The sequence below is a fragment of the Neolamprologus multifasciatus genome, chromosome 14, assembly GCF_963576455.1.
Source record: "Neolamprologus multifasciatus chromosome 14, fNeoMul1.2, whole genome shotgun sequence".
Classification (NCBI taxonomy): Eukaryota; Metazoa; Chordata; class Actinopteri; order Cichliformes; family Cichlidae; genus Neolamprologus; species Neolamprologus multifasciatus.
In genome coordinates, this window is record NC_140452.1 from 21,989,021 (window position 1) to 22,016,980 (window position 27,960).

General features: G+C 38.5%; 1 protein-coding gene across 6 annotated transcripts in view; it reads left to right on the plus strand.

The window, feature by feature from the left end:
* LOC146504032 (leucine-rich repeat and fibronectin type III domain-containing protein 1-like protein) overlaps positions 1-27,953 on the plus strand; it is a 191,113-nt gene extending 163,160 nt beyond the window's left edge. For 2 of the 6 annotated variants that reach the window (XM_085131491.1, XM_085131489.1), the window contains 2 exons: positions 6,162-6,808; positions 12,217-27,953. In XM_085131491.1, the coding sequence (XP_084987617.1) occupies positions 6,162-6,808; positions 12,217-12,269 (700 nt within the window). In that variant the 3' untranslated portion in view covers positions 12,270-27,953. Of the gene's footprint in view, positions 1-6,161; positions 6,809-10,541 lie in introns of all 6 variants that reach the window. The other 4 variants (XR_014868835.1, XM_085131490.1, XM_085131492.1 and 1 more) reach the window with 4 other exon arrangements.
* Positions 27,954-27,960: the final 7 nt, after the last annotated feature.

The window sequence follows — 27,960 nt, forward strand, 5'->3', positions numbered from 1 at the left end:
TTAACTCAATAGTGCAGACTGCAAGCCAGCTTTTGAACCTAATCAAAAATATTTTTTTTCTGTTAAATTAAAGATCATTTATTATCAGTTACTCCTTGTACTCTGTCTGCCCTTCATCCACTTTAGCTAGACTTCACAGACTATGGCTTAACCCAAATCCTATTCATTTAATATGTATTACTATTTGTGCCAATTGATAAGAAAAAAATGTCTCTGTCTATTGTAATGTAAAGTCATACAAATAGTTTCCTTTCAATGAGCGTGTGTCCCACAGAAGGATGCATCTGTCATATTTTTCAGCCTAATCATTATGAAACAGAATAAAACAAATCAAATCAATATGACAAAGAACTCACTGAAACAAAACCAAATGACAGCAAATCACAACAAAGCCAAAAATATCAAGGATTGGCTAAGAACACAGCACATTACACACTGGAGTGTCTTTATTACTTTCTCTCCATTGTTTCATAGTATATTGGCGCAGTTATCCCCTATACTCTGTCAGAAAGATTCACACTTTCCACTGCACTTTCATTTTGAAGGAATATTACCGCTAGTATTTTCTAACTTCAGCATTCACTGAGCATTGTTATCTACTTTATATTATGAAAAGTAGTTCACAGCTATAATTGGAAGCAATACAGTGACAAATATTAAAAATTTGCTCCCTCTGTCTCCATGACAGTTTAATTCTGATCAGTCACGACTTTTACATAATGTGTTTTGAGTCACACTGTTTAGCTCCTGAGGGCATTTTTACACACCTCAGTTTGCATCATGTGAAACACGCTGCATCTTTTCACAGCAGCTAGACTCTGGTGTAAGTTTAACCAAAAAGATACTTGTTAAAACTGAAAGCAATGTGTCATACTGCAGATTTTGGATTGGAAGCCCACATGTGCCTCGTGGATTTCACTAAAGGACATTGCCAGCCCCACTCTCCTACAGATTTTCTAAAATTTCTCCCCTGGTAATCTATGATTTAGTTTCTCACACTGCAAAGATGAGAAAAGGTACAAAAAGCTATCATTTTGTCTAAACAGCTTGAGGAGAACTCCCAGTTTGCAGTAGTTTGAAGTTTATTAAAGTGGACAGAGGTGCTGTTTACTTATAGATACATACAGTTTATATACAATTTAAAATAGGATCTTTGCTAAGCTGCTGGTTAGAGACCAATTATAGATACCGCAGTGCTTGTGTTGTGTGCAAACACTGACTTTGCCACAGTTCTGTACCATTTATATCAGCACTGACGGTGCATATACTTGCTGCAGCATTGTCCTGAATGATAGGTGTTGTCACTGAGACAAAACCTCTCAGTGCTAGTATAGGATGAGAAGAAGTTAAAACCAACAGAAAGTCTTTTCAAACTGTTGCAACATGTCTCTGTATAATCTATGACTCTCTAAAGCTTCTGTACTGATACATCATTAAGTTAGTAATTAAAACCAGACACAGGCTTACCCTCATGTCCTCAAGCTCACAGTATTGACCATGGCAACTGTGTGAGGTTACAAAACAACGAACAAACAGCCGAAATCCTAGTCCTGACTCCTAGTCCCATAGGACCTTAGCCCTGTTGTGCTCAACCACTTTGGTGTCTCATATTTTATCTTGTAGTCCATATGCAGCACAGATGTTCCTGTACACTATCCCCACCACTTATGGTTAAGGTTATGCCTTTTAGTGTACATGGTCCAACCTTCCTGCTACTATGTGTTGGATAGTCTCCGCGCATCTTTAGACAGTCTGCAACAACAGTCCTATTGACTGTGGTAGACTTCTGGATCTATGGATCTGATACTTAAGGCCTGTTCTTGTGCTGCCATGATCATAATCTCTGTGATTTCTCCTAAACCAGCCTTTTCTAGATTTCTAGATCTTTTTCAGTTCCGCGTCACTGTCTGTCTTAAGCTGAGGCATTCTTGTTGCACCTCACCTTGAGGAACCATCTTCTTAATGTATTCACACGTGCTCTGGGTTTCATCCTGAACTGTGGCTTGGACACTCACTAATCCTCGTGCTTCCTCTTTCCATTGCTCATAGAGTGTCAGGGTGCTAGACTTCAGATGGAGGCCTCCATGCCTTGTACGGAGTTTTTATGTCCTGACATTAGTAGCATCTATTTCCTCTTGTGGGCAGCTTATCATTCCAGCTGGGTATCTGATAATGCATATGGCATATGTACTGCTGTCTTAGATACTATTCCTACCATTAAACTGTCTTCTCAGTATTTGTCTTACCTTCTGGAGGTATTTGGCTATGGCTCACTTTCATGCATCTTAATCATGGTTCCCATTTGCTGTGGGATAGCCAGGTACTTCAAATTGACCAATATAACTGCCACTCTGCCTTCTGGTATCTCTACCTCTTTAGGCCAGATCACCTTTTCTCTCTTTGCGACCATTCAGCCACACTTATCGAATCCGAATAATATCTGGATGTCCTTTCTATAGATCCTGTTGAGATGGTGAGACGATATTACATTCACTCCTGGCATACAGCTTGATGTCATCCATGTACAGAACGTGGTTGATGGTGACTCTTCTCCTAGATCTGTGTCCTAGATCCACTGTTATTGATGAGCTGGCTTAGTGGGTTTTGGGATGTGAAGAACAGCAGTGGGGATAGTGCGTCACTGTGGCACCTCTGCACTTAATGGTGACTTACTTGGTACAACAGACTTCAAGTTGGCCTCTGGTGTCATCTTCCACAGTCACGTTGAGTTCTTGATGAATGTTGTTATCATACTGTTGGCCTTGTCCAGGGCCAAGAACTCCAGTATACATGTGTGGATGACTCATAGGCTTTCTTATAGTCAGTGCAGGCATTGCTCATGTTGGTCTGCCAGATCTTAGAATCCTGGTATATTGCTATCAACCAAGAACTGTTGCACTGGCAACATGTTGTTATTTTAACCTCCTAGGTCCTGGCGTCCACATATGTGGACATCACATTTTGGATTATTTAGACCAAAATACTCAATTTTGCTCTACAAGGGCCTGATATCCACTTACGAGGACATTATACTGCTACTGTTCTATCAGAATTTTAAACGAATATCCTCATATGTGGCTCTGATTTTTCATAAAAGCAAAAATAAGGTAAAAAAAAAAAATCTGGTAATTGTTTCTTTTTACATTCATTGGGCCCCAATATACCCAAATATCAAAGAGAAATTAAAAATGCATGCCGTGGAAGAATTCGGGTCTTAGGAGGTTAATGCCCTTCTGAGCTGTGCTCATGTATCGACTCATGTGCCCACTCAGCTTGTTTGCTATGATGCCAGAGAGAAGCTTATATGATGTGGAGAGGGAGGTAATCATCCAGTAGTTTAATGGTGTTGTGTCCTTGTGGGAATCCTTCATGACCAGGATAGTTCTGCCTTGTGTTAGTCCCTTTGGACAAGTACCTGTTTTTAGCAACCCCCTTGCGTGATCTCAAATCATACTATTATTTGTTGAAGATTCAAGATTCGATTCTTAGGATCTCAGTTCAGGGGTCCTTTCACAGCAGTTCACAACCACATGAGAAGTCACTCACACACACAAATATAGAACGACACACAGAGTGTTATCGGTCAAGTTGTACTTCCTGGTTGGGGTTGATGCCATTGATGAGTTTGGCATTGAGACTGGACCAGCCAATGTCATGCTCCTACAAAAACTGAAGAGAAAGACTGAAGTGCACAATGAGAAGAATCAGGAGTGTTTAATCAGAGAATGATGAATTCTACAGCTGTGAGGGATGACTCTTTGTGTTAGTCAAGTCATAGACTTATAAATTCCCACTCTCTGGGGAAATTAGGCCACTGAGGTCACTGTTGTGCCATAGGCAGCACAGAAATATCTAATGATAGTGCATGTGTCATCAGTGCAGCTTTTATAACATAACACAGAAAAATACAAGGAAGCAAAACAGGAAGCTCCATAAATCATTTTCAGAAAGGACTTTTTTGCTGCATGGCTCTTCCTTGCTGGTTTAATTGGTACAGTGTAGTAGTAAATGGACACCGGTTTGGATAAACCAGGTTTCTGTTGGTCCAATGAGAGTGCTGTGCAATGTCACTGAAATCACCAAAGCAAGATATTGCGGCACTCTGTCTAATAGCTTACACTAGTAAACAATTAGCCAATATATAACTGTTCATTTCTTGTAATTTATTAAGTTAATCACCCTAACTACCACCTAATGACTCTGCCGAAATTCACAATTGTAGTACTTTATCCACTCAAACCAAAATGTCATGTCTGAACTATAAACTGGCTGACAGTGTTGTTGTTGTTGTCGTCAAAGTAATTAAAAATGCAAGTTATTCAATGAGATGACCTTTAGCTTATAGAAATATCTTTCTGCAAGACAAGGTTGTTTATTTCAGTGAAAAGCCACAAAGTAAGAGCCTAAAAAAAAACAAAGTTTCAGACTCAATGAAATAAAAATAGAAATGCTCTTTTTTTAAGTTGTAATAATCAGGGTTTTAATAGTTTTGCAGTTTTCATTAGTTTTTATTTTTATTTAGTTTTGACTTCAATTTTCAAGTTTATATCAGTTTTAATTAGTTTTTACCAATTGTTTGCTAGTTTAGTTTAGTTTTAATTTTTTTGAAAATCCTTAGTTTCAGTTTAGTTTTGATTAGTTTCAGTTATAGTTTTAGTTGTGTTTGCAATAATTAAGTGTAACAAAATCCCAGTTTCATCATATCAGTCATTCTCTTCTGCTTATCCTTGGGTATGTTGCTATTCCAGCTACCATACCCTGCACAGGTCGCCTGTCTGTCGCAGGGCTAACACGCAGAGACAGACAACTCACATTCCCACCTATGGGTTCTTTAAATAAATAAATAAAGACAGATGAACAACCATTGATACCAGGCAACTATAAAATGTATATCTTGGCCCCAATGAGACTATTAACTCTCGCAGCACTGGGTTCAAGTGAATTGATAAACTTTTTGAAGGTAATTGACTCACACAGTTATGTAGATATCCCCGTCCTGTTGTCTCGGGATGCATCACGCTGCCTTGCCTGGGGTTAGCTTCTGTTTTCTGGGGATGAGGGTTGAGTGTGCTCCCTTACCTTCTCAAGGTAAGCTAGGTTAGCCTTCTTGTGTGAGCTTTTCAAGTGCACTTTAAGGTTTGTGGGATTTTTTTCCCTTTAGAAATGTCCCTCATAATTTGTCTCTTTCCACTACAAGACACTTGCTTTATCCAAAACACAGTCATATTCAAAGTAATCCCAAATTAGACTCTGGCGCTTTCTCCCGACCTTTCCTGACATGATTCTGCGCGTGGACGGAGCAGCAACACAGACGACTCGACTAACGTACTTGCCACCTGCTGGCATAATTAGACAGCAAGAAAAAAATCTGGAAACTAAACTTCATTTTCACCCTTGACACGCACACATCAATGAAAACTAAACACATTTTTGTTATAAATTCAGTTAATTTTAGTTAGTTTTGTGAACACTCATTACAGTTTTAGTTAGTTTTCCTTTTTTTGTTTTTATTTTTATTTCCATTAACGAAAATGTTTTTTCACTTCTAGTTTTCGTTATTTCGTTAGTTTTTGTTAACTATAATAACCTTGGTAATAATGCAGTCTTCAGTATCCCACTTGTGGCAATTTCTGTCAAACATTTCTTTTGCAGGGACCCCATCCTCAGTTAGATTGACGGTGTTTCATGAAAGAGAGTGGCTCCTGGGCTGGGCAGATTCCCATGTACTAACGAGAAGCTTGAGAACTGAGACAAGGGGAGCAGGGTGGAGCACAAACATGCAAAATAAACAGCCTATAGAGCAGGAAGGCATATGTACTCATGGAACTGAAAGGGAAGTGATGAGGTGTGGTCCCACCCTTGAAATTCAGATAAATTATCTCCAATTTGTTTATCTGGTGATACGTTTTTGCTGGTCATACTATTGCCTGAAAATCCAAGGAAATTAATTTGCTATCAGTAAATATGCTTGTGTCACACTAATTGCATGTCCACTTAACCATATATATACCAACCATGAAGCCTGAGGACAAACTTGCAAGTAAGATGAATAATTGTAATAGAGAAGAATCAGTTAAACTTGCTCTACATGTAGGGAAAAAATATGTGAAGGTGAACTCACATCTTCTTTTCCTTTGTGTTCTTCTTTCTTGTCATGGCAGAATGATTCCATCCAGCAGCAACGACTTCCTGGTGCGGGACCTCGCTGCTGGACGTAGCTATGATCTTTGTGTCCTGGCCGTGTTTGATGACGTCATCACATCGCTGACTGCAACTCGTCCTTTGGGCTGTCTGTCATTTACCACAGACACAGAGTTCAGCCAGTGCCAAGCATTGCACAGCCACTTCTTGGGTGGTACTATGATCATCATCATTGGAGGGATTATTGTTGCTTCTGTGCTTGTTTTTATTATCATCTTAATGATACGATACAAGGTTTACAGCCACCAAGGCGCAGGCCATGGAAAAGCAGCCATCACTGCGACTGCGCCAAGACCGCAGAGCAATGGACAAGGAGGCAGTCAGGTCCAAGTCCTTCCTCGCTCTGCCTCAAAGATGACTGACAGTCATGACGACCAAGTCCTCGGACCGTCCAGGGCAATGTCGCCTAGCAACACTCTGCGAGACACTGTCACGTTGGTCGAGGAGGACAGCAGTGGACAGAGCCTAATGACAAGGACTGACTCGTCAGCAAACGAGGAGTTGCTCTCACCCACGAAGTCCCGCTTCTCCTCCAGGGTCGCCATTGAGATGAAAATTCGACCGCCATCTGTTGCCAAAGAGCCCACCTCTCCCAAAGAACTGGCAGGTATTAGAGAGCTAGTGGAAAAGACACAGACATAGCAAATTCAAGCAACTGAGCAGAGTTTAGAGAAAGTAAAAGTTGACAGAGTAGGAGTGGGGAAAACGTGGAAAGGAGGGACACAAAGAAATTCGGTCAAACAGGAAAAGCTGGTGGATGAGAAAGTGACAATGTGAAATTTAGGGTGTAAAACTGAGCAAGATAATAATGAAAAGAAGAGCAGTGTGTGAATGAGAAAATGAGTACGAGAGATCTTTCAGTCTGTAGGGCTGCAGCAGCAACTCAAGTTGTTTTTAAATCTCTTCTGTATGATTGCATATTCCTTTTTTCCAAAAAAATGAATGGAAAAAAAGTCTTGAATTAACCTTCCTATAGTGAACTGAAAACCTCCCCCATGCTCATTTATTTTTGTTTTCAGCTCTTTCCAAATGCCAGATTTCTTTTGTTGAACGCTCAGAAGGGATACATGCTGACTCAAAGTTTTTTAAATTTGTGAAGAAGATGAAGAATGATGCTGCAACCTTGTTGCCAAATTTGAGGGTTTTTTTAGTTTCTGGAAAGCTTGGCTAGACAACAGATAATAACCAAATAAATCTTTATGTTTTTGTGTTAGAGGAGAGAGGTAATGCATGTGGTGGGAGTACCTGTCACACATTATTCCAGTTAACACCTCTCACATTGGAGCGCTGCAAACTATTAGTCTTTAAGCACTCCAAGAAAGCCTGCTTGCCTTTAGAAATGACACATCCCAAGTGCTAAAGAGTGAAAAAGCTACTTAAGTACAAAAGAAAGGCTGTATGCACTGGCTTACATTCAATATCAAGCTGGAAAAAGCCCAAGTCACTTATAAAGTTAAATGTGACTTCAATAGCACTGAATGCTAGATCTGTTGGGGGGGGGGGGGGGGGTTATATAAAAGTTTTGTGTTTTCCTCCTTGTAATAAACATTTATTACAGTGTTAAAGACCAGAGAACAGAGAACCAGATTAGTTTAAATACTGTATTGCAGAGAGAGAGAGGAGAAAGGGGGAGACCGTGCAACAGACCATTTTATGTGAATCCAAGAAATGTGTTTTACAGCGGATTCATGACAAGTCTACTTGAAGAATCTCCAGGATTATCAGAGTCTGGCACACATGTGTTATATAGAAGTAATACACTATACATAATGCAGAAAGTAATCAATGCAGACACAGCTATTATTAATGAATGTAAAATTATATAAGACAACAACTTGTACTTGTCAAGCTTTTCATCTGGTGTAATAGGCATGCAAGCTCATGTGAGCAGCAAAAACACTCAGCAAAAGCTACAGCTAGGTTTATTTATACAGTACTTCGTGATGATGTATAATTGAAAGTTTAAAACACACAATCAAAAAGAAGGAATATAAAACAAAGAAATGTAAATAAATAAGGCTGGATTACCTTGGACAGTGGGGGGAAGATGAATGATTAAATATTTAAATGTGCTTGTTTGATCCATAGAAATAAGAAAAAGACATTTTGAAGATATGCATGATCCACATGACAGGTTGAAATTAAGCTTAGTCACGACCAATTTGCTGAACCGAAATTGGTTAAATCCTCAGAACCATTAGTACTACTTGAGCTTTAGGCTTCCATTCACTGTTTCTTTATCTCTGGGCTCTACGGTCTAATCAACGATCGGCCTCTTGTGTCAGCTTGAAAATACTGTTTTTAGTTTTTACAGCAGTGGCCTTTGGCATGCCATCAGAAAATAGCTTTATTTGACAGCCTGAAAGAAATAGAATGATAGAGAGATAATTTGTCATTGTAATCATTTAATGAAGAGAGCAAATTATCCAAGTAGTGCAAAATACATGATTGCAATAATGCACAAATCTGCTCGATTATAATTCTACTGTAGTTTTCTTAGCATGCAAGATACTGGTGGAAAATTGCTTTTACGTAACAGTCTTTGCCAGCTATTAGATAAAACCTTCTTTGTGTAATCAAGAGCACTTCCTTGTTCCAAACTTCTGAAACAACTTGCACATGTTCTCAGAGATTGCTTGAAACCGTCAATGGATCCCTTATAATATAAATCCAGAAAATCATGTGGATTTTTGGAGGGGAAGTAAAATTTCCCTGTACTAAGCCTACTCCAGTGCATTTCCCCTTTAACACTAATCCATTCAGGAAATGGGGGTTTCATTGGAATGAATAAATGAAGACATCATTTCACATGAGGGGCTTAAAGAGCTGAGTGGAAATACTTTATCAGCGGTTGATATGTCATTCAATTGGCCTCTGTGAATGAGCTGAAATGAGGTGTCATTGAGCCTCATGTTGATAGCAGGGAGGAAACGAGAGATCTGTGCAGAGTATAGGAGCTTAGCCAGCAAAGTGAGGGAGCGTTTTCACCTTCATCAACTTTGTCAGTATGGTTGTCTCTCTTATATTAATACAACAATGTTAGATGTTGCTTTTATCAGAATTCATTGTGTCCAACATTAACAAAAAATGTACCATGGATATTAATTGGTTTTTGACATCGGACATTATAGTGCAAAAAATCTCGAGCCACCCACTTGTATTGCCAGGAAAATGGGAAATACATACATTACAACATACATTGAAATACTGTATATGAGGTAAAAAAAAAAAAAAAGTTTACACAATTCTAACAAACATCAAACTGAATATGTGATATGACCACCTTTATTATTTAACACAGCCTGAACAGTCTTTTTATTTCTTTAAGGAATAGATCTCCAGGATTCTTGAATTTCTTGAATTTTCAGTTCAGTGGCGTGTAATTAACTGGGACCATTTCTGAACACGCTTCAGTGAACAGTAGGTCTCAGGTCCTGTGTCAGGTCTTTGCTAGATTTCTTCCTATTTCTTAAGGACATGACTTTCTAATACACTTTTTTTATTTAGGCCTGCCACATTTTTTGTCTGTTACTTGTTCCATTTTCTTAATTTGTTTAAAGGATACACTGCACAATGTGCTGATAGCACTTTGGAAATAACCTTGTTTGTGCAAAAATATAATTTTATGCCGGCCTCTGACATATTTTGTGGATTTTAGTTAAATCCACAAAATATGTCTCTCTGAAACAAATAATGTGCTTCCCATAATTATGAGTTCCTCTGAAAATGGTCAGGTAAAAGGATTGGATTGAAAGTTAGAGAAAAAGCATTCAATGTTCAAAGACTTTCAGAAAACCTGGAGAACTACTGGTTAACTTCACAACTTCACAGAAAGTCTGGATCTTTAGAAGCCGAATATGAAGAAATGAGGCTTTGCACAGCTGTGCACCGTACTGTACTCAAACACATTGTTTTAAGCTGCTTTAATTTTTTTAATACTAATAAAGCTTTGACGACAACTTTACACATACAGTTCAGCAAGTGTGCCAGGAGGTTGATGGCCACATTGCGGTTGTAAAGTAGATGAGTTAGGCAGCGCTCATTAAAACTGGTTAGAATTTTGGGAATTGTGAAAGCAAAAAAAACCTTGAATTTTATTTTGTTGCACCATTGAGGTAACACCATATGGATAAACTCAAAAATCCCCCTATAGGCCTAATTAACCTTATCTCAACCTTATCTAACTGAAGTATGCCAGTCAGGGAGGCCTCCAAACAACATCCCAGACTAAAAGACATGCAAACAAACCAATTATTATTGTTTTTATTTTGACATTTTACCCAGGAGGAAAAAGTTACAGTTGGCCTTTTATGTTCTTTGTTTTCTTCCTTTGATTCTAGGATCGTTGGCACTTTGAGGGAAACCTACAGTGAGGGATAATACCCATGTGTTTGTACAAAGGCTGTTGGAGTTTCTCAGGGTGTAACTGTGTCTGTGATGTGTTTCACTGGTTGCTGCATTGCAGAGAAAGGCAACATTGATCTGATCAGAGAGCCACAGTGAGTCAGAGAGCCTGAGGAACAGAGCAACTGACAGATACACAGGAAAACCCCATTAAATGCCCGCAGTTGTGAAAAAAATAAACATGTTTTCTTCATGGTAGTTTAATTCTTTAAGACTATTTGCTCTTATATATTCATAGGAATCAAATGCAGTATTTTATTTATTTATTAAACGGTTGAGAAGTCCCACTATTATGGCACAAAGACAAAATGTTCAGTGTTGGACTAAAAAAGACACACTTTTAAACATGACAAAGCTACTACTATCTGTGACAACTGTTAATAAAGCTAACCGAATGGGCTTTTCTGGTTGGGAGGCATTAAATGGAAAGATGTACTTACGAGATAGACGTGTTTTTTGAACATTAAAACAATAAACAATATTCTCATAGAAATGTTCAGTATATAAATATGTGACATGACTCCATAAATTAATAAAATGTAGGCACTTTCAACTTGAAAAATATAAAACTATCACAGAATTTGAAAATGAATCAATGAAGAAATGCACATCAGAGATCATTTTAGCAGTCAAGTTGTCACCTTGCTTTTTAGCTCTATGATACAAGGATGCAGCATGTGGGTTCAGGATTAGAAGCAGCTCTTTAACCTGAATATTAAGTGGGGAATTTTCTATCTGGATTAGTAGTAATTATATGCTTGACACAAACATATTATGATTATGTCAAGCAACGTATTATTAGTTCAATAACAAGCAAACAAACACTGAATGTGTGTGTGTTAGAGCACAAACACACAAAGACGCACACATTGTTGGGAAAAAACAGATAAACCATTTCTTTTATGAGGTTAAGACTGAACATTTAGGTTAATTTAAGGACAAGACATCAGGTAACAAATGCAGTGTGCAGTGTTCTTACAAGAGATGGAAAAAATTTGTGCATGTAAGCTCAGGGTCAGTCACCAAGTCCCTGCAGGTTTGTGCCTGAATTTGTGTGTGGTTATGTACAAGGTTTATCTGCCTTGAGCCAGTACATATGTTCCCACAAGGTTAGTCAGGATAGAAAAATACTTAAGCACAGCGCAAGGATGTGCGAGTCTGTGTGAAGTGCAAGTGTGTGTTCTCCCTGTGGCCCATCCATGACCCTGTAGCCTGTCTGTCCTCTGTGTATTTTAATCTATCATCACTCCTTTCACTGTCATCCCATATGCCCAGCCTCATTCTTCACTGCTGTCTGTCTCTCTGAATACATCTCTTGGAATCGGCCAGGCCTCTTCCCCTCCCGCTGTTCACAAGTGCTCCCACATGCTTTTCTCTCATCTTCTTTACCCGTTTTCCGACTGCCCTGACATTGTTGCTTGTTCTCTCTCTCTCTCTCCACTGAATAGATTTTTTTTAATTATTTCTTTTGCTGTTTAGCTGTATCTATATCAGTGTTTTTCCTCTGCTTCCGCTTTCTCTCTGTGTCCTTTCACTCATTCGCTGTTTTTGGCTCCGTTTCATTCTCCATTTCTCTCCCCCTCTCTCTGTCTGACTCTTGGACACCTCCAGCAGCAGACGACAGGCGGCCTCGTAGTGTGGAATGGAGGGACTTTAACATCTGAAGGTCTCTCAGCCTCTCAAAGAGATTGCGCCACTACAACACACAGAGTAATGACTGCCACTTTAAATTTTAGCACTCCCTGGTTTTTGTTTTCTCCTGTACCAAGCAGTTTCTTCCTTTCTCTTACCTGTGTCATTATTCTTAACTTGTCTTTCCCTACTGCAGCCTCACGTCTTTGCAACACGCTGCAATCTGACCCTTTAGCAATTGCAGCTAAATAACAGCAACCACAATTGTGTTTCATTATCTAGTGATTTTGAGTACTGACATTTGAGAGATGTATCCTTGAAATTCCTGCCTCTGCTGTATTATAATGACTGAAAATAGCATCTTCAAATCATAAAAATACCTATAGTTACCTATAGTTAGTCCCTGAGATGACTGATTAGGGTGATTAAATGTGCCCCTGACGATTAGGGCACATTTAATTTAAATAGTGTTTTACTTAATTATCATTTTTAAAGTAAGCGTGTTTTGTTTACTGTTTATCATTTTTGAAATTCTGCTGCTTTTCAAAGACCTGTGTGGAAGTAAACTGAAAATGCTCTGCATTTCTGGCTACTGGGAAAACTTGCCAGTTACTTGAAAAATCTGGTTGAGTAAAATTATACCACATTTTGGGTTGTTTAGTTTTTGTATTGTATTTCAACAATTCTGAGAAATTATTAGTTATAATTGGTTAATTGTTGACAGCTATGGGAATGTGCACAAATCTTGAGTCACCAATTATTATTTAATGAACTTTACTTCCTTTAGTTTATGAAAAGTAAGGAAATTATTTGTTGTAACAACCGTTCTTGGCATTAATCTTAATCACTGGTAAGCCTGTGTATTTCCCCTAAATGATGGGACATTTGTAAGGAAAATGCATTTGCGGGTTGATCAGGAGAGTTGAGTTTGTGTGTTGCACCCATGAAAACTTGCCAGATCTTCTCTGACAATGCCAAACAATGTATTCTGCTACTGACTCTTGTCTTGAGCTTCTGGTACCCCAGATGGCTTATTGGTGTCTGATTACCAGCACTTGTGAGCATGGACCATGCTACAACAGTATGGAATCTGCTCCAAGCATACTATTTGACTAATCTGGATAGGGCCCGTGCTATAGGTCAACTTTAAAACTTCAAGCTAATGTTCCACAAAACCAAGTTGCAGCTTTATTTGGAGTGAGCCCAAGTTAAACCCCCCAATTGAAGGGCAAGTTCCATAGAACTGGTGATTTCAGAGACAGGATGCAAAGTGACTGTCCCAAAAAGAGAACACCAAAAGAAGACGCTATCTCAGTTAAGAACTGTAGGCAGTTAAGAACTGTAGGCAGTCTTCTACAGAATCAAGATTTGCAGAACGATATGGCTGATGGTCTCTACCCAGACAATCCGGAAAAGACGGCAAATTGAAATGGTCTCATCCAGCAACACTGCAACCTGAACATGTGGAGGAATGTTATGTTCAGCAATGAGTCCAGAGTCTGCCGACAGTGGTTGGATCACAGGCTCGAAGTGTAGAGAAGAACCCTACAATGATTGCTCCACCAATAGGATAACAGCTTTTGGTGGAGGCAGTGTGATGGCATTAGGTGGCGTCTCCCTCACTGGAAAAACAATTGGAGGAAATCTCAATTCAGAGAAAAATTGTGCAACCAGTAGCAATCCCACATCTCTACAGTCTGGGATCGAACTCTGTCCTTCAAGATGACAGTGCTGCCTGCACGTCTGACCTCAACACTCTGGGATCTGTTTGGACATGCTGTTCCTGCTAGAATAACCAGCACAGCCACAGTGGCTAACTTGGGATAAATACTGACTGAACAATCAGATGTGTGTCTGACCAAGCTGGTGAGCAGCATGAGAAGGAGGTACCAGGCTGTTGTGGCTGTTTATTGTTTGTCCACATCCTGCTGATGCCCCTGTTTGTTAAACTGGTTAATTGTTAAATTGCCAATATGTCTTGTTTCATCAGACCTGAGTCATCTCATCCAATAAAAGAAACATAGGGCAATAGTACAACAGTAGCTGTTTGGCGTAGACAGGGAAAATTTGGCCTTTTGTGTAGCCTTTTCTCCTTGCTTCTCTTCCGTAAGTTCTTCTTGACAATCACCCATCCACTGAGACCATTTCTAAGAGGCTTCATAGTAGATGGATCAGCTACATAGCAAGATGCATTTTATCAAGGCGTGTGTTGGATCATTGTTGGATTTTCTTTTTCTTAAAGATATGACTTCTAAATGTCGTTAATCTGCTGTGCATAATCATCTTGTTAGCACAAAAATACTATTTTATGCATGTCAACATGTGCAATCTTTGGCGTTCCACCAATTCCACCAGTTTTCACTTTGCTAAGTTTTCTGTTATGTGTAGACACAATACTGGTTAATCCCTTTAGTTAGATACCTTTTTATGTTAGGATGTTAGAATGTTTTATAGGTCAGTGTTAAGTCCTCTGAAAATGGTAACGTATAGGCACTGGACTGAAAATGAGAGGGAAAAGGGGCAATGTTCAAAGAAAAAGTTTGAATCACCTCCAGAAAGCCTGGAGAACTATTGCTCAAGACCACGTTAAAAAATTACAAGAAAGTCTGGCTACTTGGAAGCAAAATATAAAGAAATAATGGGTGGCTTAAGACTTTTGCATAGTACTGTATAACTATAGAGTGATTCTCAGGATAAATAAGTCGTTGTCTTTCTCACTTTATGCTCCCTTCTTCCTTTCTTCCCGACATTCCTTTCATCTTGTTTCTGCTGGCTGCTGTTTTGCTGAAACTGCTTCTGTCTATTATTACGTCTCCTTTCTTTTCTGTTTTAAATTTATAACACCTTTGTCTGTCTGGTTGTGTTTCACCCCTCATACTGTTTTATGATCATCATATACTACCTTTTCCTCTCAAAGAGTGATGGAGGAGAAGAGGTGAGTGGAGTGCAGAATGATGGAGGAGAAAACTGTGGAGATATGCAGTGGTTGTGATGGATGAATACAGTCCAAGGCATTAAAAAGACTGTTCTTCATTATTAAACCGACACAATAAGCACTGGGTGTACATAAATGCTGTTATGAAATATTCTTGCTGACAGATACAGTTAAGAAATGCTCTCCCGACAAACAGACACATTACAAATAACACCTGCAGCAACATGCTGCCACAACAAGTACAACCTCATCACTCTCCCAGCTATTGCTCATCTTTGCTTTTTCTTGTCAGCAAACCCTCCTTACGTGGGCATTTATTGTATCTCTCGACAAACAGCAGTTGCACCTTAAGATACAAAAGAACACAAGCTACACGCATTTCATACTAATGTGTACATGTTTGTTCTTAAGGGCCATTTTGATATGAAGACATTGCATCCTTTAACCTTTAGAAACACTAAACTGATCCAAACATGATTTGTAGCCTTGTCCTTTTCAAATGTCTGGCTCTAAGCCAGGTGTGATTTTAAAACAAAGACAGCAACAACATAACATTTGAACCTTCACTACCTATAAAATTAGTTTATGTGTGTTTTACCCTAGGAGGTACTGTCAGAAATTTTTATCAGTAATTTTTTTTCTTAAACTTTTAAGTTAAGGCAGCTAAAAAAAATGATCTGCTGGTTCTAAATACCCATTTTTATACCCCCTCGTGTTCTGATAGTATTTTGCTTTTTCCAAATCTTAACACTGTATACCCACGGTTCTATTTTCAAACCTTGTTTTCAATCTTCTTTTCTCTTAGAGCCCTGATGTTGTTGTGTGAAGACTGGACGCTGCCCACTGGGAAAAGCTGGTGAAACCACCTGAAGAATAAAGGCCCTATAGCTTATGTTCCTGTATCTCCTGTTCACTGTACCCATTAATTTGTCGCCATGAATATCACAGGGTTATAGACCTGTAGTCTTCGGTTTACATTCGAGTGCTTCTCCTGGTTCTCATTTCTGGATTGGACAACTGTGTCAAGGCCTGGTGTCTGCTTGGCTGCTGATTGGCCAGCTGGTGCAAGATCTGGCTGTCAGTGTGACATACCAATCAGTTTTCATGGAGGAGATTTGTTTTTACTTTATAGCCTCTGCACCAGTGTTGAAGCAGAGACGTATAAAGAGGCATATGGATATGTTTCAACATAAGAATGGACAAAGACTTCAACATGCATGGACAGAAAAGGCCGAACAGTGAGCAAGCAAGATGAATGCATAGACAATCACATTCAGCCTAGGAATACTATGTGTTAGACTGCATAAACAGGTAAAAAAAAGAGTTTAAAAAAGCTTCTGGATGGGTCTGTTTTGGGCATGAACATATACAGCTTTCTTGGCTCAAGGTGGCTTGCCAGTGTTTATCCCCGTGGAATAAAACAATTCAATTAAATTGAACCAAGCAAAACTGTTCCTGGGCTAAACTGGAGATGGACATTAACTCACCAGACCCTGATTTTTTTTTTTTTAATAAAAATGTTACCCTTGGAAAAAACAGTACATAGTAAAACTTGAACTGAATTGAAAAACCTGGACCCAACAGGATCTTAACTAGAACTGTACAGTGATCAGAGTTCTGATACTGATTAAACTGTACCAGATTACCAAGGACTGGTTTGGGTCTAGTGTGTGTATTCTGCAGCTCTGGCCTCTATGTCTTCTGCTTTCCACTGGACAGGTGAGGACCTGATGAACCCTTACCAACCTCCCTTACATCTCTCCTCGCCCCCTTAAACAGGTGAGTAATCTGCTAATTAGCTTATTAACCCAGCCAAAGTGGGAGCCAAATGAGAAGTTCTTGAGCCCAAAGATCCAGGCTCATTAATTAGCGTGACATATGGTAGGCCACCAGTAGTCACCTTGGCCATCCACAGTCCTGCCCCTGAGTTTAAGACACACTTAGATTCTACAGTGTCTCCTCCTGTAGTGAGTAGTCTGTAACCTAATGAGGGCAATGCTTTAATGAGTGCCTATCTAATTGCTGTCACCTAGACAATTAGAGAGCTATCCTAGCTAAACGATCTGCTTTCCTAATACTCTCCTATGGCAATATCACAACAGGCGGCAGGAAATGCATCCCCATCCTGTTTGTCTCTTGGTCTTTTACTGCCTGAGTCACTCCTTATCTCATACACATCACACCCTCTGTCCATCAGATCACTTTTTCCCTTCCCGCCTGAGCCTGTGATTGAATACTGGTGGAGAATATAATATGCTGCAGGAGGATATGGTTATGAGTGAACAGCACAGCCCCGGGGATGGTCTTTGCCTGTATGGGGGGATAGGGGGGACAATAATATCTGCTTAGTCAGTACAGACGCTGATGTCTGAAGCTTCAGAACTTATCCAGCGCTCAGCCTTAAAAGAGATCTTCACTTATAGATTGAATTTATCCTCTTATTAGAGGAAATCACAACAATATTCGTTTGTTGTTGTCGTTTTAGAAATCTTGTTCCAGACTTCATAAAGCGATGTTGATCTTTATTTGACAGAAATCTACAAAAGATAAAAAAAAAGGCACAAAGGAAGTGCCCCTTTTATCTTAAATGGCTTTAAATGAAAAACAGCAGAGATTAGAATGGTCATGCAGCTTTGGCTGTTCTCATTGAAAGTATATCTTTCTCCACATAATTTGGCTTTCCCCCTGCCATGTAGTGTCAATGGCACCCACACTGTTTCAAATGAATTTTAATCAAATAGTAGATTTACTGTTCTCTGTTGGCCACAGATGGAAACATTGCTTTAATAACTTGCTTGTAAGAGATTCATAATTCTACAAAGAGCATTTTATCAACTAGACTTAATTTAACTGATCCAATTATTGTGTTTACACAAAAAATAGGAAATTTAAGGCCGTGGTGTAATTGCCATGAAATACAAACAGAATTATTTCCTCTCATAATTTGAGGGCATTTACCTTTGCGGTTAACAAACAATAATTTTCTTTAACAGCAGTTCTGTGTAGAACACAATCTGATTAGTTGCTTTAGTAGTGGTGTTTGTGTAGGGAAATTAGCTCACTGTGAGGGATAGCTCTTGATATCATAAATATCATAAAATATGGAGAGAAATTGGCTTGATTGTGGGGAAACAGTGCAATAAATACACATAAAATGTTAAATGACCATCCATAGACTTGCCAGCTTAATAAAAATAAGACTTTTTTTACTATTATAAGTAACTATAAGTAGCTTTGGGGGGTAATTTATCTTAAAATGAGGTAACAAGGGATCTGATATGAGTTGGGGAATAAGATGCGAACAATAGAAACAATAGAAAAGTTAAGAATATGAGAAAGTGTTGACGTTTTTTCTACGGTTTTCTAAAAGCGTGCTTGTGTTTATCAGGGGTTTTTTTGTTGGGGGGGGGGGGTCTGCTACAGTTTCCTACAGTAATTACTTAGTCCAGTTTAAGTTTATTTATATCAGAAACTAAATGTAGTTGCAGTTTGAACACAGGTTACGGATTCAGTAAGTAAAATAAAAACAAAATAATTTTTTAAAATGTTACAGACATGTAATTACTCCTGTATATAACGTTAAGGGGATGTAAAATGTAACAGGAAACGTGTGATTTCTGCTGTGTTTTGACTGGGCAGCACAACAAAGATGTTATTTTCTTCTGGTAAGTGATGGTTATGAGATGTTGCAGGGACAACCGGTAATGATGGTGTCTCCAGCTTAAATTTGCATTTCAATTACAGTGACACAGACACCTTCATTGTTCATTCAGTAATGGCACCAGCAATGAATCAATCAGTCAGTGTTCTTGGTCTGGCACACAAACACAAGAACCAAAGTGGCTGTTAAGAGTACTTCAATCACAGTTAACAGTTTTTATATACCTATGACCGTAGTAATTGTCTGTGTGCATCTATGTGAACTCGTGACGCCATGACCAGCACAAGTGTGATTGCAGAAGTGGTTTAGATATCACAAATTGTTTACACCAGTAAGCAGCTCCTCTGACTATTGATGCTGATGATTGTCCGCAGAGAGAGAGAGAGAGAGAGAGAGAGAAACAAGACAAAACTGATAAGCGAACATTTCTCTTCTTTTATCTTCCAACTAGCCTTTAGCGCCTTTGGCTGAAGCTCTTTTTATTTTGTACATTCACATTAAATCTTTGCCAACTTGTTAGTGTGTGATGATCTACAGAAATTGATTCATTCCATTGTAATTGTTGCAATGACATAAAGGGTATTGATGTCATTCCAGCTTTTTTGAAAAGCCAAATGTTGCACACTAGCAACACTGACACTAGCAAACCCAGCTCTGATCATAATAATTAACAATTAGCAGGCTGTTATTAAACACAAAGTGATTGATTTTTGTAATGACCTCTTCAGACTGCACAGCATTATCGCAAAAGTGCATTGGTTGGTCTTTTGCATTGTTACGTAATGCCTAATGATTGATAACAAATTTATGTAATTCGTTAACTGATGTGTCAAACTGATTTATGACATTGTTTTTTTCTCATGTGACAGGGGTTCACATAATCCTTAACAAGTTTAATGACCTCAGTTTGGTTTATCATCCTACATAAATATAGTGTTTATCCCTTCCACGACAAGGTCGTTCATCTGGGGGAAGAAACAAAGAAAAAAACATTATCTTCACTAATAAAAATGACGGCCATTTTTTTTTTACCTCCATTCTGTAAGTTGTTAAAGTGAATGACGGTTGCTAGATGCTGCACACACTAACGATGATGAATGACTGATGCAACTTTGTTATCTCCTCTTTCATATTATTTATTGCTCTTTTCTGCAAATGAAAGACATTCCTTTATGTCTAAGGTTAAGCTCACGTCATTATAGCATGCTAAGATCCTATTTTTGTGCATTAATTATAATCTCTATGTGAAAAAAAGGCATACTGATCAGTTTAAGCATGTCAAAAATGGTAGAAAATCATCATCATCAAAATCATTATATTTGATTTATTTGTACAAGTGAATGAAACATATCTAAAAACAGCTGATCAAGATATTACAAAAGGAAAATACACAAAATTAATGCACAAAAAGTCTACGCTGTGAGCATGGAGTGTGTGTCTGTGTCTGTGTGTGTACTACTGTGGTGTCTGATCCATAATAATATAAGTAGAGAATCCTCCAAGAGCATGTCCTAACAGTGAGAGAAGCTCACATGTACCAGAGGGAGAATAATGTGAAAATGTAGGAAAGAAATGCTAACACCAGCAGGAAATGCGGGCTCCGTGAGATAATTCAAAATATCCATGCATGCTTTTCCACTATAGGCTAATGTGGTGTTCTGGTATACACAAGTGCTTCAGGCACGATTTTATCTTGCCAATAAGGCTTGTTGAACTGAACTGTTAAGTAGAAGAGTGAAATGAGAAGGAGAATCTGAGGATGATAAGAAGCTACGTAAATAAAGATTTTGTAGAGCAGAAAGGAGAAAAACAGTTTGAAAAAGAAGAGGAGAGAAGAGAAGATGTGAAGGCCATGGGCAGGAGTGAAATAGGAAGAGAACGAAAGGAGAAAGAATACACAGAAAACAGGAGAACAGCAAGTGGGATGTGTGGAGGATTATGCAGTGTCTATTGAGATACAGCTGTATTGTGCTATAAGGGTGTCTTTGGTTACTCAGAAAGAAAAAAATGATAGTATGAATCACAGATGACAATGCATACACACAATGCATGTTTATTTTTAAGCGTGTTTATTGTATGATGCCTCTTCTAGTTGGCAAATGAAAGATCTTGTTCCAAGGCAGATGATGTGCACAGATGAACAAATGTGTGAACACGTGGACGCACATTCAGCAAGACGAGATATTCCTATGGAAACGTCATGCCACGTGCAGTGGATATGTGCATCTATTTTAATGAGTACATTCTGAGCATGTGTTTCATTCTTTGTGTGATGTTATAACATGCATTTTCACTAACGTACGAGGCATATTATAGGTGTTTTTTCCCCCAGGAAAACACTCATCTTTATTTTTCTTAGTTTTAATTGGGACAGTGTTTTTTCTGTCACAAGTGCACCATGAGGAGATATTTTTGTGTTGGGCAAAATATAGTTTGCAATGAATTCCCCCTTTTTTTAAAAAGATATTTTAGGTGAATGGTTCACATTGCTATCAAATATGTGAAATCAAGGCCTGCAGAGGTGGAAGTGGCGAGATACATAAACAGTTAATAAGTACCAAGGGTTTTGACGTCATACTCCAAAAAAATTAAATATATATCTTATAACTTTTCCCCCAATCACACATCTCTAGAGATTGGTCAACAACCCCTTGGCAACCTCCAGCAGCTAAAGGGAAATGCATATATCTTGACCTCAGTCACCCAACGAATAGATAGCCAGCAACCTAGTTGGTGACATCAAAAAGTTGTAGAAGGAGTCATTCGCAAATTATTGTTTTGGTCACTCCCAGATTGCTTTGGTCGCCTGTAGTGTGAATGGAACAAGCCTAGTTGACTGCAAACAGTCCCTAGATAGATTGTTGGTGCATCTTCTCACACCTCTTTGCACCTAAAGTCAGCTTTCCAGCAACCACTTGCCAACCAGTTGGTGAATACACATTTTCCCCAACCAACCTTTGGTTGTCACCAAGGTTCATCACTTACAAGGACTTGGATGAAAGCTTGATAATTAAGTTTTGTGAGCCAAGAGTTTTACAATGGCACTTTTTTATTAAAAATATAAAACGCTGGATTCTTATGAGATTATTTATTGCATTTGAAGTGCTAAATAATGGGAAGGGCAGTACTCCTGCAGTCAGGTGACAATGAATTGGAGTAGCTCTAGAATATATCTTTGAAGGATCCAAAAAGTGAGAGTGGTGCTATCAGATGTCTTTCCACAAATCATAATATTTGATAAACTGCATTTTTTATATTTTATTTATTTATTTTATATTTATATTTTAAACTGTAAAACTAGTATTAATATAAGTGTTTAATGTGGTTAGAAATTTTAAATCTTCAAGAATTTTAATTTCTACTTCTATTTTTTTTTGCTTGTGCTTTTTCTATTTTGCTTTTTTGAGTATTTTTAATGCCTAAATCCATATTGGTCATAATTCATGAGCTCTTTCTCAATAGAAGGATTAAAGCTCTGGAAAGAAGTATAGCTCTTTTCAGGAAGTTAAATAGAGAGTAAGCAGTTGGGCTTATCTGACAGAACTGTAACCAAAATGGAAAAAAAATAAACATTTTGAAAGACCATGCAACATCACAGGTCTGTGTCAATAAATTGGGATGAAAGATTGGCTTCAACCCTTTTCCGAAGCTCATTGTGCTACATTGTGTGGAGTGTAGAGGCAAGGACCCAGATGCACAATACAGAGGTTCAACAAAAATCAAGAATTAATGGCTAAAAAAAAGTCTAATAAACAAACTCTAAAGGGTAACAAGCAGATATTCAAAAAACTGCCATGAACCAGGAAATGAACAAAACAACACAGAATAAACAGAAAATCTCACAAAGACAAAGAGGGAGACAGGACTACTTACACACCGAGGGCTGATGAGGGAATGACAGGAGGGGAATTACACAGAGGTGAAAGTAATTAACAACACAGAGAAACTACAGATGACTAATGTTCTAATTTAGCACATCAGTCATTTACAGTGCGTTATCTGAGGGAAAATCACCAGTCAGCTTTTGTGAACTTGGATGATTTGTCTTTTTACTAATATTCACCTAAGGCGGTTAGACAGACATGCTTAGAAAGATACAGATATTGAATTATATGTCCCAGTGAAGTACACCAGACCTCCACAGATTTCTAGCAGAGCTGGTGAATATGTTTAGATGAAGGAGTGAATGATGAAAAAAATATGTTAATTACCCAATGAGACTTCAGAGGCTAAATACGTTTGCTCTCTTGCTTACTTACTCCCTGATGCCACCACCAACCAATCAAGCTGCAGCTTACATCTGTCCAGACTGATATACATAAATTAAAGCAAAATGCAATAAGTTGACACCAAACATTTGTTATAGCAATTCAGTATCTGAACAGCTTCCACCCCCTCTGTTCCCAACAAATAATGGTAAACAAATGTGTTCTTGCAGAAAATTAGAGTGTAGACTTGGTCTTTGTCCTTTTCGAATAGAAAATGAAAAATCATTAAAATGTGTTTTCTTACTCTGACTTCCCAATTCTGATCTGTTCACCCGTGAGTCAAAGTGAAGGTAAATGTGCCAGATGTGATAACATTTCCTCTCTGTGTTTCTGAGAGATTTGCAAGAACGAGACAGATGTGTCACGTTGACCTTGATCTTTAACTGGCAGCGCCTAATTATTTCTTTCTTGAGTCTAAGTCAACATTTGTACCAAATTCTGAAAAAATAAATAAGTTTAATAATTCAGGGCATTCACCAGACATTTCATTCATGAGAACATTTGAATATAGCTGACCACCCAAATCCATATTCCCACTAGTGGCTGCTGTCAGGCCAACGTCAGCATTGGTTGGTTCATCATTTCTCTTAGCTTGGCTAACTGCCCGTTTGGCCAGTTGCCCGTATCATCCTGACCTCTGGTTTTACATGCTGTGCCCTGCAGTTTCCTAGAGCATCTCTTTGTCAATTAAACCAAAAGAGTTGCAAGTTTTTAGTAGTATAGAAAATCAAATTTTTACATTTATAAATATATTAAGGTGATGCCAAGAAGAGGTCCTTCATTGAATATAACAACTATTCAGTTTTTTTTTTTACCAATAATTCCATGACAAGTGCAGGACAATGTTCCTGTTCAGAAATGGCTTAAAATAGGAGCCCACTCTAAGCATATGCCAGATGTGCTAGACAGAACAAGCCTAATCCATGGCCCCACCTTCAAACTCACAGAACCTGAAAGATCTACTGCCAGCACTCTATGAGACACCACGGGACATACCCAGAGGTCCTGTGTTCATTTTAATATCGCAGCTAACTGGTGCATGCGTCTTTCAGTTCAAAACTTTTGCATTTTAGCCTGTTGTATTCCTGGGAGCAAGGTCTGTGAGTAGTAAACTATTCCTCAGAAAACAAAATTAATCTTTCTGGGCCACGTTCAGTACTAAAATCATTTTTAGGACTGGGCTGCAGAATGTTAAAAGCCATTGTTTTTCTTGTTTTGTGTGTTTTTTTTTCATGCACGCATCTGAGCACCAGCAGGATTTGTTATGCAAAAGAGATTGCTCTAAATGCTCCAGTGTCAGTTTGTGAAGGTCAGTAGCATAATCAGCCATTTAAAAGCATTGCTGTCAATTTGTGTCGACAGCCTACCACCACAATCACATCAAACCAAGTGATTTTTGGAATATGAATTTCAGAGCTAAAAATAAGCAAAGCAGTGATTTTACCTTCACCTGGTCCCCGCTTATAAATATTACTGTAGCGCTCAGCAATCGTGGCAGAGTTTCACCATTTATTGACAATAGCAACACTATTTAAATCTGCTGGATGGATTTGTTGGCAGTGGGCATTTTTTTGTTTTGTTTTTATCTGCCGTATACAGCACAACGCTGCACTCAGGACAGCTGAATAATCGTTAATTGGCACTGAGAGCCTGTGATTCGCATGTGGGAGCAGTGATTATATTTATAGCCATGTTAAAAATCAAACATGATAGCAAGTGAAACTGGCTGACATTTAGTGATACACGGACTTGTAAAAGTCAACTGTGTTTCATCAGAGGAACGTGTATGCACATGAGAGAGAGAGAGAGAGCACGACTGAGAGAGAGACAATCCCTGTAACAGCAGTAGCTGGAAAAAGGAAAGCGATAATTGAATGCTGCAAAATTTGCTGCTCAGCATTACTTGATTACTTGATATAGAACATATAATTATATATGTCCTGTGTATAAAAAGAATCCTCTCTCCCGCCCTCTAGTAATGCACAAAAGCTGTACCTGTAGTTCAGCAGCAGGCCACAGCTCTGTTTGATGTATGGTGCACCTTAAGGATACATTTGGGGGGAGTGGGTCGGGGACAGAAACAAACTAATATGTTAGTGCTTTTCAGAAGGTTATAAAATGGCAACTCAAAACATAAAACACCTTGATCAATTTCCATACAATTAGTTACAGCTTTGCATTTTTCTTTCCAATAAATGAAATTTTGCATGGCTGTAATTGCTCTAGTACATAGAGTAAGATAAAGTATAGCGAATGCAGATTAATTGCTTTTCTATGACTATACTCACAGAAATGAGAAATTCAATACATTTTAATACAGTGTGACATTAATTAACTTAGTCCCCTAGTTGATAATTCAACTTTCATTTCAAGCATTTAAACACAGTAGTCAGGATAATGCATGCAATGTGTTTGTCTGAATGCAGAGTGACAATAAAAAAAAAAAAACAAGAGACCATCTGTGATGCTAACGAGCACCCGTGTTTGAAAATCTAATGTTACATACTAGAAAAACTGTTATACGCCTGATAAAGACGTTGATGGGAAGTTATCGGGGCAACCGGGCTTATGAATACCTGCAAAATGATTAAAACAGATCTTTGCAGTTGTTCCTGCAGCAGGAGGTGTCACCGAGGCTACGCACACACAGACATTTGCTGTTGTGACGGGAATTTGGTGGTATAACCAGCATTTGCACATCTATCAACTAGACAGACTTTAAGTTAGAACCCTTGCATTTATCTTTTAGAAGAAAATAATTTGCTCATGCAGGCAGAAGAGAAACTCCCATCGTTAGATCGATTTCTTGTGCTTGTCTTAGGAAGGATAGGTGTGGATGGTGTTGGAGGGTGAGTCTTTCAGGTGTTCACAAAGAGCACAATATGGCCCTATTGGTGTGCACAGTAACTTATTAGGTGTCTAACCTGTTGCTCGTTGCTTATGGCATTGTCACCCATGTGTTACACGCACCAACCACCGGTCCAGTGGGTCACCCCTTTTCCATATTTATTTATGTATTTATTTTTAAGCATCACCATTAAATTGTCTCTTTTCTACACTCCAATCAATGAGCACCAGGTTCCCCCACATGGAATACTTACAGTGTGACCACTACTGTAATCATTTTAGCATGCTAACATTACAGTACTAATGAGGCCAGTTTTACAAAGAGTATGATGCCTTTGTTCACATTTTCTCAATAAATCTATAGTCATTTAATACTGTATTGCGCACGTATTCATTCTGTTTAAACAGGGGATTATGAGGCCCCATTACGTAATTTTGTAGCTGTTGTCAGATTAGGGGCTTTTGAAACGCACATTAATATTAAATAACTATTTTGCAGGTTTAACAGCTGTACAGTTGACAGCACAAAGTTGAGGTTTATCATTGTTATCACGTCAAACACTTGATTTTCCATGTGCTCTAGAGCACTGAAAGTGACAAAGCTGTCTAGCTTGGGGTGATTGTATTAACATTAACCTAGTTGCTAGTTTGTCTCTTTTTATGGGAACAAGGCACAACCAACCCATGCGGGATGCAGATGTGTTCTCACTGGGGCTGCACAGGAAATACCTCTTTTAAGTGCTCTCTTCAATTTGAAGTGTAATCGTCTGTGGATTTGGCTTGATCTCATCTGCAGAGATGTAACTGACAGAAGAAATGAAAAATAAAAAGTGGTCAAATCCCTGTGGCCTTTTAGAAAAAAAGTTTTTATACACAAACAAAAACACATTTCAGATATTTTGCCCCTGACACAATAAGAACAGCTGTTATTGAGATAAAAGGCACATTTCCTTTAGCTTCAGGCTAAAAAATATGGCTGCTGTGCCTATCAGGTGGTAACAAAGCGTGTCTTGTGGTGAGGAAATAAGTAGGGCATTTTAAACACTCATATATTTGAAATTTTAAAACAATTCTGGGTCTATATTGCAAACTAATTTCTTTCTCTTTTTGTCTTTCAGACCCAGTGACCAGAAGGAAAGCCCCATGTCTGAAGTCCAGAAAGACAAATTAATGGTTAAGAGAAAACAAGCCAAGTAGCAGGGTTCCAAATCATGAGTCATTATTGATATCATCCAAGATTTTTATCCGAAACATCATCAACTTTAACCTTCATCACAGAATAAGTTTACAAGAAAAAGAGTTCTGCACTATAAATCAGAATAGTTTAATGTGAAGAAAAATGCTGTATGACTGTATATTACTGCACAACTTACATTGCTAATAGGTCAGCTGTTGTCATCTAGGCCTTGCACATCTCCATTATCTCTTTCATTATTACCACAGTGGAGTGCATTTACGTGCACACGGCATGAGCGATAACAGGCCACATCTCACTTAATGTTCTATCTGTGAGGAGTTGCATCTTCGTGTGTCTGGCAGATATCCCTTTATATTAATCATCAGAATATTCCAGGTGCTTGTTACTAGCATCTCCCTTACCATTTTCGTGCTTTGACTCTGGTTTGTGTAAAAGGGATATGTGATATATACGGCATCACGGATATGCATTATTCATATCTGTGCATGGAATTGCACTCCCAGCCATTCCGTAATGATTATCGTCATGATTACAGCTCCCTGCAGATCGGTAAAAGACCAGGAACTTGATGGAGAACCTCAAAACTTTTGACCTATTCCAGAAGCAACACACACCCACGCCCCACCCAAAAAAATAAAAACACATTGTCTTCACTTTTTCCCTTCCTGTATTCCTCTCACTTTTTTCTTTGGGCTTTATCTTTTGTATGTGTACATAAAGCAATTTCAAATCTTATAGTTTTGTACATGTAATTTTTATGGTGTGTGGATATTTTCTAATAAAATTAAACAAAAATGGATGACCTTCTCCAGAC